This window comes from Squalius cephalus (genome assembly GCF_949319135.1).
Source record: "Squalius cephalus genome assembly, chromosome: 8".
NCBI lineage: Eukaryota > Metazoa > Chordata > Actinopteri > Cypriniformes > Leuciscidae > Squalius > Squalius cephalus.
The window spans coordinates 5,354,504-5,373,250 of NC_137129.1; the positions used below are offsets into that span (position 1 = coordinate 5,354,504).

Below are 18,747 nucleotides of genomic sequence, written 5' to 3' on the forward strand. Positions count from 1 at the left end.
GGCCTATCTATCTATCTATCTATCTATCTATCTATCTATCTATCTATGAATAGGCCTATTATTCATTATTAAAATATTATATTATAGCTTATCTTATATAAAGTACTATATTATTTATTAAGGTAACCAATTAAAACCAATTCATTGTATTCAACAGAATTACAGAAACTTGACAGTGTTTTATGTGGCAGTGTGAACTAACCTCCTTATTTTGTTATCCTCCATTTTTAGCCTTACTATTTGAGTAAACCATTCTCACCCTGTGCGGTCAGATCCAAAGAAATCATTAAACCCAGGAAAACACCCAACACACTGATTCAATTAGCAGTGATTAGCATATGAATCAGTAAATGAATAGATCTGCATGCTAAGTAAAGTGAGTTGCCTGCCCAGGGGACCATCCTCTCTCATTATAGGCTACTAATTGATAGAAAGTATAGGCAGTGCATGAGAGAAACACCAATTATAAGAGAGACGCTGAAAGCACACTATTCAGTCACATAACAAACTCTGTTTTCATATGAAGACAATGAAATAATTCACTAAAATGGAAATCAGTAGTATATCTGTATTATGCATGTGAAAGAGCCCATTAAAATAATTTAGAGCACTTTAACAATGTTACAAGAAAGAGGTCGTGCTGTAAATTTAGCAATTCAACTTTTCTTAATTCACTGAATATTGAGTGGGGTCCAAAAATCTGAACCAACTACTCCAGTTTTGCATTTTAATACAATTATTTTCATTACAAAAAAATATTATCAGTAGGCTGAGTGATGGTTTTAATTTTTCAGTATAACTTTTCTTTGTTTTAGATGTTTTTTATTCTAAAATGCGCAGTTTATTTCCAAGTCTGTATTAGACTCCAGACTTTCATGTGGTCTCAGACTATACTGTACATTGTTTCTTTCACAATAAAATATAGTGATGGGATATAATGTCATAGAAAAATGTGACCCTGCAGGGGTCAATTTTTATAAATTGAGATTTATACATCATCTGAAAGCTGAATAAATAAGCTTTCCATTGATGTGTGGTTTGTTGGGATAGGGCCGATACAATATTTGGCCGAAATACAACTATTTGAAAATCTGGAATCTGAGGGTGCAAAAAAATCAAAACATTGAGAAAATCCCCTTTAAAGTTGTCAATTTATGTTCGCGATTCTGCTGCATTCACTCACAAAAATATTTTTTTTATATATTTACAGTAGGAAATTCACAAAATTTCTTCATGGAACATGATCTTTACTTGATTTCCTAATGATTTTTGGCATAAAAAAATAAAACATTGACCCATACAATGTATTGTTGGCTATTGCCACAAATATACCCGTGCGACTTGTGATCCAGGGTCACGAATAGCAAAAAGTGTCTTGTGTCAGAGTATGCATGTAACACCATCGGCACATCTAATTATGTAATCTAATTATGTTCAAGACACTTGAAGGACTCTAGGAACATTACTGGTCAACATTGAAGGGATAAAAGCACTCTATAAATAAAAGAATTCTGAAAAAGAGCAGCAATAGTGTTTCTGTGAACCTGGTTATATCCATCCTTCTTTAAAGGGTTGGCTGTCCTCAGCCAGGCCAGTGGAAGAGATCGGATGAGAGAGTCAGACGGGCCTCACCTACCGTTCCGCTCTCCCCTTATCCCATTAGGTGCTCTATGGCTGCCCAGTAAACCATGGATACAAGCACAGGGATAATCCACCCTAACACTTAAGAGTCTCATTCACCGCTCTCTCCATGCCTTTTATATGCCGTTAACTCTATTACACACAGGGGAAGGAGAAAGAGGGAGAGAGGAGAGGAATCTTGAGTCATATACAGGATCTGATAGACTGGTCAACAGTGCATTCTGGGTTCAACTTCATTTGCACGATTAAGGATGTCAGAGCAACTTTAGACCTGTGCTTCTGTCACTGGGAGATTTGAGGAATTTGAGAAGGATCGGCAACTATGATAGAGACAGTGAAAGACAGCAGTGAGATGATAATAAGAGTTTTATGGAGATGCAAGTGACATAAAGGAGAAAAAAAAGAGAGAGGGAAAGGGATACAGGGAGTTTTAATCTGCAGGAGAAGGATAAAGCAGGCATCTGAACACTTTTTCAAAGAATAATTTGACTGGAAAAGTAGAGAGATTAAATGGTGGGGAAAAGAGGAGGGCATTGAATCTAAAAATATCATTCATGAAATAAAAATAAATCAAATCTAAATAGCAATATATATATATATATATATATATATATATATATATATAAAATAATATAATATGACAACCGCACATAACCAAATTAATAAAAAATGAACTAAAATTAACCATTAACATTAATTCAAAATATTAATAAAACTATATTAAATCAAAACAAAAACACTGGTCACAAATCAGTGAGTTAACAATATTTATATAATAGAATAGAAAAAAGATGATTATAATGATTATAATAAAATTACAAAATATGAAAAATCTGCATTTCATTCACATCCCAAATGAGCAATTCTTTTCCTGCATGTCCACTGTTCAATTCTTTAAGCTGTCATTAAAATGAATATGAGCTTTACAAATTCAGATGACAAACTGAATTGTGGAATATAAGCACTAGATCTGAGAATCTACACATGTGATGGTTTACCAGAGAAAAGGACAAACAAACTGGGCTTGAGTTAGAGTTGGTGTGGATGATCCATCACCTTTGGGCCTATGGCCGTTAGCACTTATACTGGGGTTAATCATTTGCTAAATGATTACATCTTTACTAAGTATTAATTAGGTACAATTTGCATATTAATGCACAAAGACATTTTTGACTTCACTGTGAGGGTGAACCTGAGGTAAATCAGTCCCACACTTACTAGTAACAATATTTAAAAGCATACTCTTGGATGCATTAGTCCACTTTTTAATTGCAATACTTTATGGAATTTACAGATGGTGTTACTGTTCAAATTATATTATTAAGAGGCCGTTTTACATGACACTTTTCAACTAAAAACAGAAAAATCTGTATGCGTTTTGGCCATTTATTTGGCCGCGAATTTGTAAAAGTGGTTATTATTTATATTACGTGTTCAGTCAATTTTTCTTTACGAATTAACATCGCCACCTACTGGCCTGGCAGCATAATACAGCTTTTTTTTGTCGTTTTTATGGATCCGTGTGAACAGGACCGTTTGTACATGAAACTTTCCAAAAAATGCAAAGGAAAAATGTTTCTGTTTTTAGTTGTCATGTAAACGAACCCCAAATTCTGTCAGTCATGAAAATGCATATGCATACTGAGAAAAATCTCAATAAATTTGATTTCATATTGAAGACAAATACTGTAAAATAACAATATCACCTCTACCAGAGAGTGATAAGGCAAAATCAATATGAAAATATAATAAAACTGCATTATGAATATAATTGTGAATGATAAAACGGCAACGAAATGATAATATGAAAATTCAAAGGCAGGCGTCAACAGTCAATTACAAAAAAAGTCACAAAAATGACCCCCCAGAGAAAACACTGCAACATAAAGACTATAACATGAAAAAACAAATGGATATGATCAAATCTTTAAGCCAAGTCGGAGTTAGACAGAGTAAAAGCTTAAAAATGTTTACCATCTTAATTTTAACCATCATGACAATATGGTTAGTTAAAGAAGTTGGCCTTAAACTAGCCAAAAATATGTTCTTATATTTCCATATTATTCTGGCAAATGTCCTAATCAACTCATACATGACATCACCACATGTATCTGTACATAAACAACCTATTTCAATTCTATTGATAATTAAATATAACTAAAGCTTCATATTAAGGCACATATACCTGCTATCTAAGACATTTGTGTGCAAAAACTATTTATTAAAACATAATTTTTATGTTTGTTCCCTTTATAGGACCTTTAAGCCAATTTATAGTTTACATTCTATTTGACTCGAAGGACTATATATTTCGAGTTCCCTGGCAAAAACATTCCTTTAAAAAAGGTACTTGTCCAAATAAATGTGTCACATATGGATGTTTTTGTGCACTTTTATGACACATTCATGGCCAACCTAAGTTACTGTCCAGGCCAAATGTTTCTAGATCAAATTCCAGGATGGAGTCCGGCAGACCTGATATGTCCTGGTCCAGCCAGGATGACGGGTCTGAAAAAGGAGGAGAATTAATTGGTGAGAGAAATGAGTGAATGACAGGAGGATCTAAAATGAAATATGACAAGACATTTGCACTACAGTGTAGTCTATAAAACAACAACAAAATCACTCATATTTCATTCACAAATCCTCTAAATTATCACAACTTTGCTGAAAAATGTGTACACAATCTGTTGTCTGATTTATAGTTCATACTTTTTAAGCAAGTAATAGGTATTTTAATATAATTCTAAAAACGCCCCATTTCAAGTAGATTCACGTGTCTCTTAGCTGTGAAATTTTCACTAATTTTTATAAAGTACCTGTCTGGGAACATACATTTTTTTATGTCTTTTTTAAGCTCAACAAGGCTGCATTTATTTCATCAAAAAAATACAGTAAAAACAGTAATATTGAGAAATATTATTACAATTTAAAATAATTGTTTTTAAAACATTTATAATTTTAATTTATTCCTGTGATATCAAAGCTGAATTTTCTGCATCATTACTCCAGTTTTCAGTGTCACATGATAAATCATGCAAAGAAATCATTCTAATATGCTGATTTGCTGCTCAAGAAACATTTCTGATTATTATATTATTATCAATGTTGAAAACAGTTTTTGCTGCTTAATATTTTTGTGGAAACAATTATACCATTCAAATCCATTTGTGGCAAGATAAAAAAGAGAGAGAAATTAATACTTGTATCAATCAAGGATGCATTCACCTGATCAAAAGTGACAGTGAAGACATTTATAAATGTTATATTTCTATTTAATACATTTAATAATTGCTGTTCATTGGACTTTCTATTCATCAAGGAATCCTGAAAAAAGCATCAACATTTCCACAAAAATATTAATGTGATGGTAATAATGAAAAATGTTTTTTAAGCAGGAAATCAGCACATTAGAGTGATTTCTGAAGGATCATGTGACACTGAAGACTGGAGTAATGATGCTGAAAATTCAGCTTTGATCACAGGAATAAATTACATTTTACAATACATTCAAATCGAGAACAGTTATTTTAAAGGAGAACTCCGGTCAATTTTAACATTGAGCTCATTTTTTTGTACATTTGGAGTGCTGTCAATACAGAGAACAACGACAAAAATCGGTGTTGCCTTCACAGAGTTATTCTATTTTTAAAATTTGCACCCTGTTGACTTCAATAGGGCAAGTACTAAACCTGCTTTTAGCCTCTTAACATCCTTGATGTGTCATTACAAGTGCACAGAAAATGTGAGTGATTCCTTCTGAGTGAACACGAGTGAGTCTGACTGCAGTAGATGTGAAAGATATGAATAAAAATGATGTTATTTAAGCCAGCGCAAATACCTGTTTACATCCTGTTTTTCGGTTGAAGTCCAAAGTAGTCGATTGCCGAGTTCACGCGCATAGGTTTAGTTACCTATGATCACGCGCGTGAACTCGGCAATCGACTACTTTGGACTTCAACCGAAAACAGGATGTAAACAGGTATTTGCGCTGGCTTAAATAACATCATTTTTATTCATATCTTTCACATCTACTGCAGTCAGACTCACTCGTGTTCACTCTGAAGGAATCACTCACATGACCTGTGCACTTGTAATGACACATCAAGGATGTTAAGAGGCTAAAAGCAGGTTTAGTACTTGCCCCATTGAAGTCAACAGGGTGCAATTTTTAAAAATAGAATAACTCGGTGTAGGCAACACCGATTTTTGTAGTTGTTCTCTGTATTGACAGCACTCCAAATGTACAATAAAATGAGCTCAATGTTAAAATTGACCGGAGTTCTCCTTTAATTTGTAATAATATTTCATAATGCATTTTTTTCTCTCAGTTTGAGCCTCTTTTTTTCTCCTTCAGTGTGCGCTCCATATTCTCCTATATCATACTACATATGCATCAAATATAATGCTCAGATTTTTCTGACTATGATTTCATACTCCAAGCTTTACAGGATTAAACTGGCAGCTCATTTTTTATTCTTACCAGATAAGTTGATGTTGAACATATTTTGTGTGTCTCCAGCACTGCAGCTTTGGTTCTGCTGTGGTTGTTCGCTGCTTTCTGAAGCTTCACAGTTCAGATCTGACCCTCTACTGCCGCCTAGAGGATCCTTCTGAAGCGCTCCAAGCTGAGCGGGGAGAGAAATCTTCAAAATCAGTGGTAAATGCAGCTCAGCCACACACCATATGGCCAAGACGGTGTAAACGTCTGCAATCTAAGCTGATGATTAATGAAATAAGCAATGTACCTGCTGAGAAAGGGCCTTTGCTTGGCTAGGCGTAAGATGTAAGCCGACGTATGATTCCTGAAACAAAAAAGGTGTTTTTCATCATCTTCATTAAGTCTGGTTCACACACACTCTGATGCAAACAGGGCTCACCTTGTTCAGTTCGAAACCTTTATCCTGCAAACTTGGATTTGCTCCGTCTACTTCACTTTCTTTACAATGAGTGACTTTCAGTCCCTCTCCTTGAGTCTCGTGGACAGCGACTTTAGACTGGGGTTTTGCGTCGTCCTGCATCTGCATACAGTGTCTACGTTTCACCTGCATGTGTTGCAAGTCATGTGTGTCTGTCATATGATTCCAGTTTTTCTCCTGACCCGGAGAGGGGAAAGATGTGGATTGATGTAGATGTTGACCTTGATATTGGCCCTGTTGGCAAGGCAAATGCCACTGCTCCCCAGACATCTGATGATGCTGGAACTGTGTGTAGAGCTGATGCTGATGTTGTTGCTGCTGGGAAATGGCTTGCTGCGATACGTGTGGTTGTTGAGTCTGGGAATGATACTGTAACTGCTGTTGATATTTAGCGTGCAGCTGTGAGTGATGCTGCAGGTGCCGACTGTGTTTGTGAGTGTGATGTTGTTGCGTCTGGTTGTGTGTTTGTTGATGTTGTGGCTGGTGGTCATTTTGAATCCACTGCTCCATCTCTGGGATAGACTGATCCTGCGCCTCTGGCTGGAAATACTGCCGCATTGGCTGATGGGACAGCGGAGGAGCGGATCGGAGATGCTGACTGCAGGGATATGCTGGTGGCTTTGTCTCCTTCTGAACTTTGTTGGGGTTGAGAAGAGGAGCACCCTGTGAGAAACATTCATACAAAATATTATAAATAATAATATATGAATATTATTATAAATAAAATAATAAATGGTAAAATAAATAATTAGAACATAATAAATAATAAAATAAGAAATTGTGAACAGGAAGATGCAAGTTGCTTTGTTCTGAAACTTCTAGGTGATCCAGAGTATATCTGCACGTTTATGGTATTAAATTTAAAACCTTTTAATGCCAATTTAAAAAAAAAAAACTTCTTAAACTAAATGAAAACACTATGAGTATCTGATCAAAATATAAGTTTTATAATAAGTTTAAGTAAGTTTATAATAAGTTTTTCTAATCCATGATGTATACATATATGTATTATTTATATATATATATATATATATATATATATATATATATATATATTTTTTTTTTTTTTTTTTTTAGGGCTGTCAAACGATTAATCGCGATTAATCGCATCCAAAATAAAAGTTTGTGTTTACATAATTTATGTCTGTGTACGGAGTATAATTATTTTCCATATATAAATACACACACATGCATATATATATTTAAGAAAATGTGTTATTTATATATAAAATATTTATATATAATATAAATTATATATAATATAAATATATATACACAGTATATACATGCAAATATTTCTTAAATATATACATGCATGTGTGTGTATTTATATATAGAAAATAATTATACACCGTACACACACATGTATTATGTAAAAACAAACTTTTATTTTGGATGCGATTAATCGCGATTAATCGTTTGACAGCCCTAATATATATATATATAATGTAATTGTAATTTGTTACATGTATATAGCGCTTTTCTTTGCACTCAAAGCGCTTTACATAGAAGGGGGGAATCTCCTCAACCACCACCAATGTGCAGCATCCACCTGGATGATGCGACGGCAGCCATATTGCGCCAGAGCGCCCACCACACACCAGCTTATTGGTGGAGAGGAGACAGAGTGATGAAGCCAATGTATATATGGGGATGATTAGGATTTTGGCCTAACACAAATTTGGCCAAGACCCATACTCTTTCCAAAGACATCCTGGGATTTTTTGTGACCACAGAGAGTCAGGACCTCGGTTTAACGTCTCATCTGAAGGACGGTGCTTTTTGACAGTATAGTGTCCTCATCACTACACTGGGGTGCTAGGACCCACACAGACACAGGGTGAGCGCCCCCTACTGACCTCACTAACACCTCCTCCAGCAGCAACCTGGTTTTCCCAGAAGGTCTCCCATCCAGGTACTGACCAGTCTCAGCCCTGCTTAGCTTAAAGTGGGCAACCAGTCTTGGGCTACAGGGTGATATGGCTGCTGGCATATATACATGCAAACTGCAAGCAATAACATCATTACCGCATGGCACAAGCTGATTGGCCTCTGCTGATCCTGCAGCCAATGAGATTGCTTGCTCAACATTTAAACATAATAACCATCTCTTCCATGTCATTCTCCTAAGCTGTTGACGTAGTGTAACGGCGCAGTGCTTCTGGGTTGTACATCAGAACATAGGCTCACTATTGGCCGACGCTGGTCATGTGTGTGATGCATGTGATGCTGGCCAATAGTGAGCCTATGCTCAGAAGCGCTGCGCTGTTACACAACGTGAACTCACTCAGAGGCACACACAGAAGAAAATGAATAGTTGAATAAAGTCGTTATTTTTGTTTGTTTTTGCGCCAAGAAGTATTTTCGTCGCTTGATAAACTTAAGGTTGAGCCTGTAGTCACTTGGACTATTTTAACGATGTCTTTACTAACTTTTCTGGGCTGGCAGATATCGATTACAGAGAAGCCTATGGAGGAGTGAGACAGCTCTCAGATTTAATCAAAAATATCTTCATTTGTGTTCCGAAGATTTTTGGGTGAACTATCCCTTTAAATAGTCTGGTCTGACTGGCAGCATGTCTAGCGTGCAGAGAGACGTGCCAGTGCTGATATTTCTGAAATTTCAGATCTATAGCAGATCTAGTCTACCAAGACCAAATACATTAACACTGCCATATTCAATAACATGGTAAAACTATTTCAAGAGTTGTCATGATTAAATTATATAGATGGATGAATGGATAGATGGATAAAAGAAAATGTAAAAATTAAAGCTAATTCAATATAATATAGTACTATATAAAAAAAAAATGGTTACACTTTATTTAAAAGGTGTCATTGTTACAGTGTAATTATATATTTAAATACTGAGTAATAATAATTAACTACATGTACTTACTAAAGGGTTAGGGTAGGATAAGGTTTTGGTTGAGGGTTAATTGCATGTAATAATGCATAATTTACTCGTATCACTATGGTAAGTACATGTATCATATGTAACAAGGACACTGTAAAATAAAAAAAATGTTTAAGGACCCACAGACAGTCTGTGAGCAAGTATGATTATCAACAGTCTTCATATCTTGCCTGTGATATAGAAGACATGGTTGGAGACACTGCGGGTGAAAACTGCTTTGGATGCTGCCAGCGGGACTCTCCGCCACTGGGCACAATGAGTGGGCTGAGCTGGGCTCTCTTCCTTGATGTGGTGGCATGGGCGAGGCCAGTTACACGTGGAGAACCAGAGAGAGAGGAAGAGGAGCAAGAGGGAGAGCCGCCAATTCCACTGCTGTGACTGCAGCGGCTGGCAGACGACTGGATGGACTGGTTACTCAGAGAAGAGCTACTGAGGGAGGACTGCAGGGAGTGGTTGCTGAGCGATGAATGCAGGGAAGAATTGCTAAGGGACAGGCGCAAGGAAGCGGAGCTCAGGGAGCTGGGTAGGGAGTGGCTGCTGAGACAGGTCTGGATGTTGGGATTGCTGTGTGAAGACTGGAGCAAAGGGTTACTTAAAGATGCCTGAAGAGATGAGGACAGACCTGAAAAGACAAAACTGTGTCATTTATTTGCATCATTGTTGTTTCTCCATTGAAAAATGATCATAATGAGGGTCATAAATAACCCTCTGCAAACCTGGCAAGTTAAAGTCAGCCATAATGCCAGGGTGCATGGAGGTGTTGTTCAGGTGATCGGCACCGCTGTGGTGCTGAGAATCCTGGCCTGCAGGAAGAGGAGAAGGCAGGTGCAGGCTGGAGAGGTCTGGAAGAGAGCCACACGTACTGAGGGCCGATGGGACAGGGAGGGAAGATACCTGCTGATCAGGCAATGGGAAGTTGCTGGAGAGACAGCAAACATACACTGTTTATAGAAGAAAAACTGTGATAGCTTAATTACTAGGACTGAAAGGAACTTACTGAATTACAGGCATTTCACATTCTGATGAAGACATTGAGGGAAACTACAAAAAAAGACGCAAAGGAGATAATGAGCATTTGGTTTATCAAATAAAGTGCTTAAAGTGCCCCTGTTATGCTGTTTTAGAGGTTCCTGATTATGTTGTGGAGGTCTTGGCTTTACATGCATCAAATGTCAAAAAACATTGCGCATCACCCTAATTTCTCAAAGAGAACAGTAACGATGGCATCAGTTTTATGATATTAATTCGAGCTGGTGATGTGTATCAAAGTGGATTCGCAGCACTGAAAACAGTGTCTTCTTGACAATGACAACATGATCCAAACTCTTCCAGGCCTGTTTGAGGGTCAAAGTAGATGTTGTTCGCGGGCAGCCAATGAAGACCATAGGCTGGCATTATGCAAATTTGTTACATTGTTACGTAGGTATGTAATAGTGAGACTGGAATTACTGATGACTCATTTCAGCAGTTCAGAATCGATTCTTTTTTTTCAAGGGGACAATAACTTTAGTTTTTCATTTTGATCTTTATAACAGGGTTCCCACACCTTGGTTAACTTAAAATTCAAGGACTTTTCAAGGACTTTCCAGGTCCAATACCCTCAAATTCAAGGACTTAATGTGGGGACACATTTCAAGTGAGAGCAAGGTTACATTGTGTTCCCTTGTAAGATACATTGTTACAGTTTTGCGCGCGTGAACGTCATGGCAACCTACAACAAAGTATCTCACACGGGAAACACTTAAAGGTCCCGTATTATGCCCCTTTTTACAAGATGTAAAATAAGTCTCTGATGTCCCCAAAGTGTGTATGTGAAGTTTCAGCTCAAAATACCCAACAGATCATTTTTACAGCATGTTTAAATTGTCATTTTTTGGGGCTCAGAAAAACGCGCTGTTTTAGTGTGTGCCCTTTAAATGCAAATGAGCTGCTGCTGGACGACACAGGGGGCGGAGCTTCACGAACTCGCACTCAGTCTCTCAGGACAATTTCATCTCAATTTCATTTCAATCAATGATGATAATATCAGAAACTCTCAGTAACGGTGTTCATTTCGAGTCGGACAATAATGCCTACAGAGTCAGAGTGCTGTATAGAGATGAAACAGGTATAGTTTAGTAGTTTAATTACGGTTATTATAACGTATTTGTCATCTGCTTGTATGTATCCATTATTTATTAATATATTAATAGGCTATAGCCTACAAGTCTGCTGTCTGAATGATGATCAAACATATACTGATGAGTTTAATAAAGTTTATTGTACATCACACAAAAGATGAAGCGTCAGTTTTACTTCAGAAAATCACTGTAAGAGCTGAGTAAACACAGTAAGTTATAAGAAGTGCGCAAGTACATAAACGAATTTCGGTAGAGTTGAGGGAGCATTCCTGTGGGCGGAGGTTAGTCAAAAAACTGTTCTACTGACGTCATTAAAGAAGGAAGTAGAGGGATGTAGTCCAAACGGGCCATTCGATGTAGTCAACTTCTGTTAAATAAAATATCTCGCTTGGCATTGAACTTTGAGCTTTATAATTTTACAGATATTATTTATGCTCTAACAGCAACATTACACACTAACTAAAGTTTGAAACATGGGATCACGAAGAACGGGACCTTTAACGTAACGCGTAAATGCACGTAACTAACGATAATCAAGCAAGCTAGTATGCATAGGCCACGAAGTGTTGGCGAAATAAAACATTAGCGGACAGAAGCAAATAATATGGAATTTTTTCCAGAAAACTTCTTGCACAAAATACAATTCAAGCACTTTCAAGGACCTGTGTCTATGTGTGTTTATTTTCAAGAACTTTCCAGTGCCTTGAAATCTTTTTTTCCAGATTCACAGGATTTCAAGGACCCGTGGGAACCCTGTTATAACCTTTTACATTCATAAACAGCTTTATTACACACAGCATGAAATGTAACATTCGCATAAAAAGCATAATAGGGGCACTTTAAGAACAATTTACCAATGAGGCAGAATAAATACCTTCTTTAGTTTGGGAGATTGTGTCTCCTCTTGAATATTTTCTTCAATTAGTGGTGCAGGGTGCGCAAATCCTTGAAGAATAGGTTTCAATCAAAATAAGCAAGTAATTTAAGACACAATACTTATAATTATATAAATAATATTTTCATATCATGTTTATATCTGCAACAGTCTTATCTAAAGTGAAGTTTACTGACTGATTATACAGCCCATTACATGTTAGCCTGTACTACCGTTTTTTTTATGTTTTTTTAAAGTCTCAACAAGGCTACATTGATTTGATCAAAAAAATTGTAAAAACAATGATATTGTGCAATATTATTACAGTTTAAATTAATTGTTTGCTATTTTAATTCATTCCTGTCACTTTTGATCAATTTAATGCGTCCTTGCTGAATTAAAGTGTTCTCAAAAAAAAAAAAAAAAAAAAAAAAAAAAAAAAAAAAAAAAAATTGGAACGGTAGTCTAAGTGTATCTAACAAGATAAAGCAACTGTTAAACTCACCATGGTGTCTGGTTTGAGGGTTCAGGGTTTGGCCAGATTTGGGATGGCCATGTAATTGGGTGTTTCGCACACTGGTGTGGAGGGCAGAGTCAGAGTTGGTTCTGAGAGGATAAATAGGATTAGAGAGTTATGGGTGTAAGCAGGGTGATGTGGGAGTCAATAACATTTTCTAAGTCTTCCAGAGTTAAGCAAGTTCATCCTCAATTAGAGAGCTCAGTGGGCGTAACTAATACCATTATTGTACACACGCAAGAGCTGATCTTGGATCAGCAGTCTTCTTCCGACTTCTGTTTACCTATTTAGAGCTGTCAGAGGAAGACGGACCATCTGGCTCTTCTCAGTGGCAGAACAACTGGACCAGTTTCTGCTTGGACACAAGCAAAAGTACTTAAAAGAACTAATCAAAGTACTGGCACTAAAAGAATTCAGGGAGCTCAAACCCCATGATTGTGCACCTAAAGGTAATGTCATGATTGTGGTAGACTTCAGCACACTTTCTTCTATAACCTTACCTTCTCCAGTTGGGACCTCGAGGAGGAGAGAGGTGGGTAGAGAGATAGGGAGCGCTTTCAAACTGTGAAATGAAGTTAAGGCTTAAAACTGGCTCTTTTCAGAGCTTGCATCCTACAATGATCCATAAATTCTGCAATTGTTTATGATTACTGTATTAGTATTTTAAAAATAGTTTACAGATTATACACTAGGTTTGGGGTCGGAAAGGTTTTTTCTCTTACAGTATGCTAAAATACAGTAAAAACAGTAATATTATGAACTATAACTGTTAGTTGAAATTTCAGCATCATTACTCCAGTCTTCAGTGTCACATGATCCTTCAGAAATCATTCTAATATGATGATTTGATGCTCAAGAAATGTTTCATTTCATTTTTGCTGCTTAATATTTTTGTGGAAACTGTGATACACTACCATCCAAAAGATCAGGGAAAGATTTTTATTCTTTTTTAAAGAACTTAATACTTTTATACAGCAAGGTTGCATTATCACTATTATCATCAATGCAGAAAGAGCTGCTTAATATTTTTGTGGAAATGGCAAAACATTTTTTTCAGGATTCTTTGATGAATAAAAGGTTCAAAAGAACAGCGTTTTTTTTAAACAGAATTTCTTTGTAACATTATAAATGTCTTTATTGTCACTATATTGCTAAATGAAAGTTTAATTTCTATAAAAAATCTTAAAGAATGTTTTGAATGGTAGTGTACTTAGTGTAATACTGTGTAGCACTTAATGCAGTTAAAAGAATAACCTAAATGGAAAAAATATACAGTACTGTGCAAAAGTCTTAGGCATGTTAATACCCCCCCCCCCCAAAAAAAAAAATGGTTTTAAGTCAGTTATTTATATCTTTTGCTGTAGTGTGTCAGTAGGAAATATCAGTTTACATTTCCAAACATTCTTTTTGCCATTAATTGTAATAATCCAGTGAGATTTGTGTATGCACAAGGAGTCTGACAACAGCCGGTATGATCTGATCTCACCATCATCGAGTCCGTCTGTGATTACATGAAGAAACTGAAGAAACTGAGACAGACTAAATCCAGAAGAACTGCGGGAACGTCTCCGAGACGCTTGAAGAAACCTTCCTGCAAAGCTACAGTAGTGTGAAAAGCACTGGCACTTGTGTTAAAATGCTGTAAAGTGAGAATGCTTTCAAAAATAAAATCACAAATTTAATTTATTTATGATTTAACTTCTATTAACTAATTCAAATCAATATATGGTGTAACGACCCTTTGCGTTTAAAACGGCTTTTGTCCAGGTACACTTGCGCATAGTTTTTCAGGGAGCTTTGCAGGAAGGTTTCTTCAAGCGTCTCGGAGACGTTCCCGCAGTTCTTCTGGATTTAGTCTGTCTCAGTTTTTTCTGTTTCTTCATGTAATCACAGACGGACTCGATGATGGTGAGATCAGATCATACCGGCTGTTGTCAGACTCCTTGTGCATACACAAATCTCACTGGATTATTACAATTAATGGCAAAACGAATATTTGGAAATGTAAACTGATATTTCCTACTGACTAGGGTTGCAAAATTATGGGAATTTTCAAAGATGGAAACTTTCCATGGGAATTAATGGGAATTTAAGGGAATTAACAGGAATTTATGGGAATAAACGGGAATAAACTGGGAATTTTCAAAGTTGAGGGTTGGCTCTTCATAGGGAACTTAAATATAGTTGAGGAAAGTATATTTTAGCATTATCTTGACTAAAACAAACAGATGCCATTCAAATACACTTGAATATCCATGTCATTCCTCAATCACACGCACATAGCACACTGCTTACTGCATGGCTATTGAGACCACTCCCCCTACTGGCACTGTGCATGCCTCCATCACACGTACAGAAGCCCAAAGCACAAGACTATTGAAGGCACACATTTGAGCCTGTAGACTAAACAAAGTGAAGTAAGTTTTGATGATATTATGGGGAAATATATTTATTAAATGTTTAAATTGCAAATATCACATGCAAATGTATTCATCTAGTACATAGCAAGCTGATAAGTTAGATGCTATATAAGATAGCATAACTTTATTTACCACATAAGTAGGGCTGGGCGGTATGACGGTATATATCGTTACCGCGGAAGAAAATGTCAACCGTAACAGATTTTTTTACTCCGTGTATACCGCGACATGTAAATAAGTAGGCGTGGTTAACTCACGTGCAGCGTGCGTGAGACTGAGACACTGATATTTGTCAAAGAAACATGAAGAAAGACCAAGAGGATCCACAAAAGGAATTACGTTTTCAAAATTAACGTGATATTTTCAAGGGGAAGGCGCAGAAGTCAACTACAGCAGTGCAGCACACTGAAAGTTTAGAGAGACGCACATGCTCGCAACGGGGCTTACTTGACAACACGTTCATATATCAATATTCTAACGAATAGAAATAACCTTAAATAATGTATCTATCCGTCTCTTATGTGTACAGTTACTTTCAGAGTGGACGTGCAAGCGGTTGCCGTGGTAATGAATATTTCCAAAATTCCCCAGCTTAACTTCCCATGGAAATTTACCGGAAACTTTCCGGAAATTTACCGGAAATTTTCCGCCCCTTTGCAACCCTACTACTGACACACTACAGCAAAAGATATAAATAACTGACTTAAAACCATTTTTGGGGGGGATTAACATGCCTAAGACTTTTGCACAGTACTGTATATATTCACCATAACAATTTACATGGCTTTTCCGGTGGTGGTGAAAATTACCATTATTAAACATAACTGTTCTCTGTATGCAACCATTGTCTGTGCACATATTTATCAGTACAATCCAAAACTAAAGCAACACAATTTTTAAGATTAGAGTTGTTGCAATATTCCTTTCATATTACTATAAACATGCATCTGTAAGATTATCAGCGGTAACACTTTATTTTGATGCTCCACTTTAGACATTCTACTAACTATAAGTAACTTTGCAACTACATGTCTACTAACCCAAAACCTAACTAATATTCTAATGAGAGCTAGTTGACATGTAGTTGCAAAGTTACTAGAATGTCTAAAGTGGACCATTGAAATAAAGTGTAACTTTATCAGCCATTGTAAGCGTGGGGATACATGTCTCCGGTGCGGTCTGCTAAGAGGACTGGGCTGGACGTCTCTGTACTCCTCATCTGCCTCTAGGAGCTGCTGTGTGAGATAACTCGGGTACTGTAAATAGCAGAAAGGCAAATCAAATGCAATTCATTCAAAGAACAAGGCCTGACATTGAAAAAGAAAAATAATTTCTGCCTGTTTCTCCTTTATTTATAAGGATAATAATGATACTAAAAAATGCAATAAAAATCCCTCACCTGGCTCTCCGTGGAGCATCTTGAGATCTGATTGACATTTGGCAGCGATCCTCCATAGTACGGGACCAAGTCACTGGTTTGCCGAACTCTCTCAGCCTGAACCTGAGGAGGGAAGGAATAGATGCCCACTGGTCACAGAAGCACAACACAAATCTCTCTCTCCCCCACAGACTGCTTTACCCTCAGGGGAACCAACACCTGTTACACCATCATTTAAAAAACAGACACTGTACCTGGGATTTACAGATCCCTTTGCCTCAGTCTGCAACACTGATGTGAAACAGACCCTAGATGAGTGACTGACAAAGTGCTATTTATGTGCATTGACATAATCCACGTTGTGAACCTGCTGAATCACAAGTCTATATACAGATGGTAACCCCAAAACATCTTACTACAATTTACTTTTGATTTTAAAGGGTCTAATAATGTCTAGATTTCAGGTGAACCTTTTTTTTTTTTTTTTTTTAAACATCTGCTGTAAATAGCTACATGACCAGAACTGTTTAACACTGCTTTAACTTCATAAAACATCATCATTGAGCAACAACTACCATATTTGGTAGTTAGGTAATTAACATAAGGCTACACTAATGTTATTTATCTATTATGAATATTGCTGTCTCTTGTAAGTCATGATCAACATGTAAACACTGAGCCCGATTTTTAGCTGATTGATTCACATTATAGACGTATTGTTACATTAAAACAAGTAAAAGTACAACGAAATATGTATGTATGTGTGGACAACAATTGCATTGTCCTTATGTAATTATGTTACTTCATTGTTTGAAACTTTATAATGGATCTTATAGTCCAACAAGTAGTTTTTGACTCTAGTTTCCATCCAGTTAAAATCGTGACCAGGAGTAAAATACAAACTTTTCATTGTTTTTTAGCTGGGGGAAATGGTTTTAAACGGGTTAATATATGTACAAAGAGAACAATCCCAAACTGTATACTATAAAGTCATTTTTTTTACTTCCTTTTTAATTTCTTGTTTCTGACATCGCACTTCCTAAGAACCCCAGTAGCTTTACCTAAAGCTAGTTGTCAGGAATCAATAAAACTGAGTTTAAGCAGCCGCAATAACCTTATAACGGAGCCCAGGTCAAATATATGACAAGTGTCGTAAACACGCCTGACATGTCCTGTATCGAGTAGACTCACCCTGATGGAAGTAATGTCCATCATAACCTCTCGGAAAGCGGCTGTGTCTTCAGCCTGTCGCTGATTGTGAAGCGCGATTTTCTCGCTGAATTTCCGCGGATTGCAGGTTCCAGGCGTTGGTCCGGCTCCGGGCCCCTGCCCGTGTCCTATTTCCCCAAGCATAGCGCCTGACAGATGCATTATTTCGTCAAATAAGAGAAAGTTAGCTGGCCAGAGTTCGACAAGTGACCCAAGAAAGCAAGACTTTTGACAACGGTGAGCAATGCATTGTGGGTAACGCAGTCCTGAACGCTGTAGTAAACATCGTTGCCAAGCTCATTCGTTATCTGTGAAGTGCACACGCCCAACTACTGTCGAGGAGGGAAAAAACAACTCTGGTATTTCGGGAAACGTAGTTTATACCAATTTAACGACCACCATGTGGACAGTTTTGTTGCCAGACTTTCTGTCGCATTAAAAAAAACTTCCCAATTAAAGTAAACATTGAAATACTTGTACTTAAATACTTTTATACGGTTTAAATAATTAAAAATGAAAAAAATGAACAATATGACGTTATATTTGACATTTTAATTCGTCCCATCAAAAGTAAAAAAAATAAAAATAAAAATAAAAAGATTATTTTAATAAATTGACATTTAACGTGAAAAAAAAATGTGTGGGTCTATGGAGTCAAAAAGTTTGAAAACCAATATTTTAGATAATTTGACACAGCACTTTTACTAATAAATAAAAGATAAAAAATGATAGAAACATATGGTCACTTTGCAT

General features: G+C 36.6%; 1 protein-coding gene across 1 annotated transcript; it reads right to left on the bottom strand.

Annotated features, from left to right (window-relative positions):
* Positions 1-2,887: 2,887 nt before the first annotated feature.
* On the bottom strand, positions 2,888-18,315 carry crtc2 (CREB regulated transcription coactivator 2). Its single transcript, XM_079877880.1, has 14 exons — positions 17,977-18,315; positions 16,807-16,908; positions 16,571-16,663; positions 13,488-13,549; positions 13,271-13,339; positions 12,976-13,076; positions 12,471-12,541; positions 10,474-10,517; positions 10,193-10,395; positions 9,647-10,098; positions 6,522-7,223; positions 6,390-6,446; positions 6,125-6,269; positions 2,888-4,149 (listed from the first exon to the last, which is right to left on the bottom strand). Exons 1-14 carry the CDS (start codon positions 18,154-18,156, stop codon positions 4,046-4,048), a joined length of 2,385 nt encoding a protein of 794 aa, XP_079734006.1. The 5' UTR covers positions 18,157-18,315; the 3' UTR covers positions 2,888-4,045.
* Between the last annotated feature and the right edge of the window lie 432 nt (positions 18,316-18,747).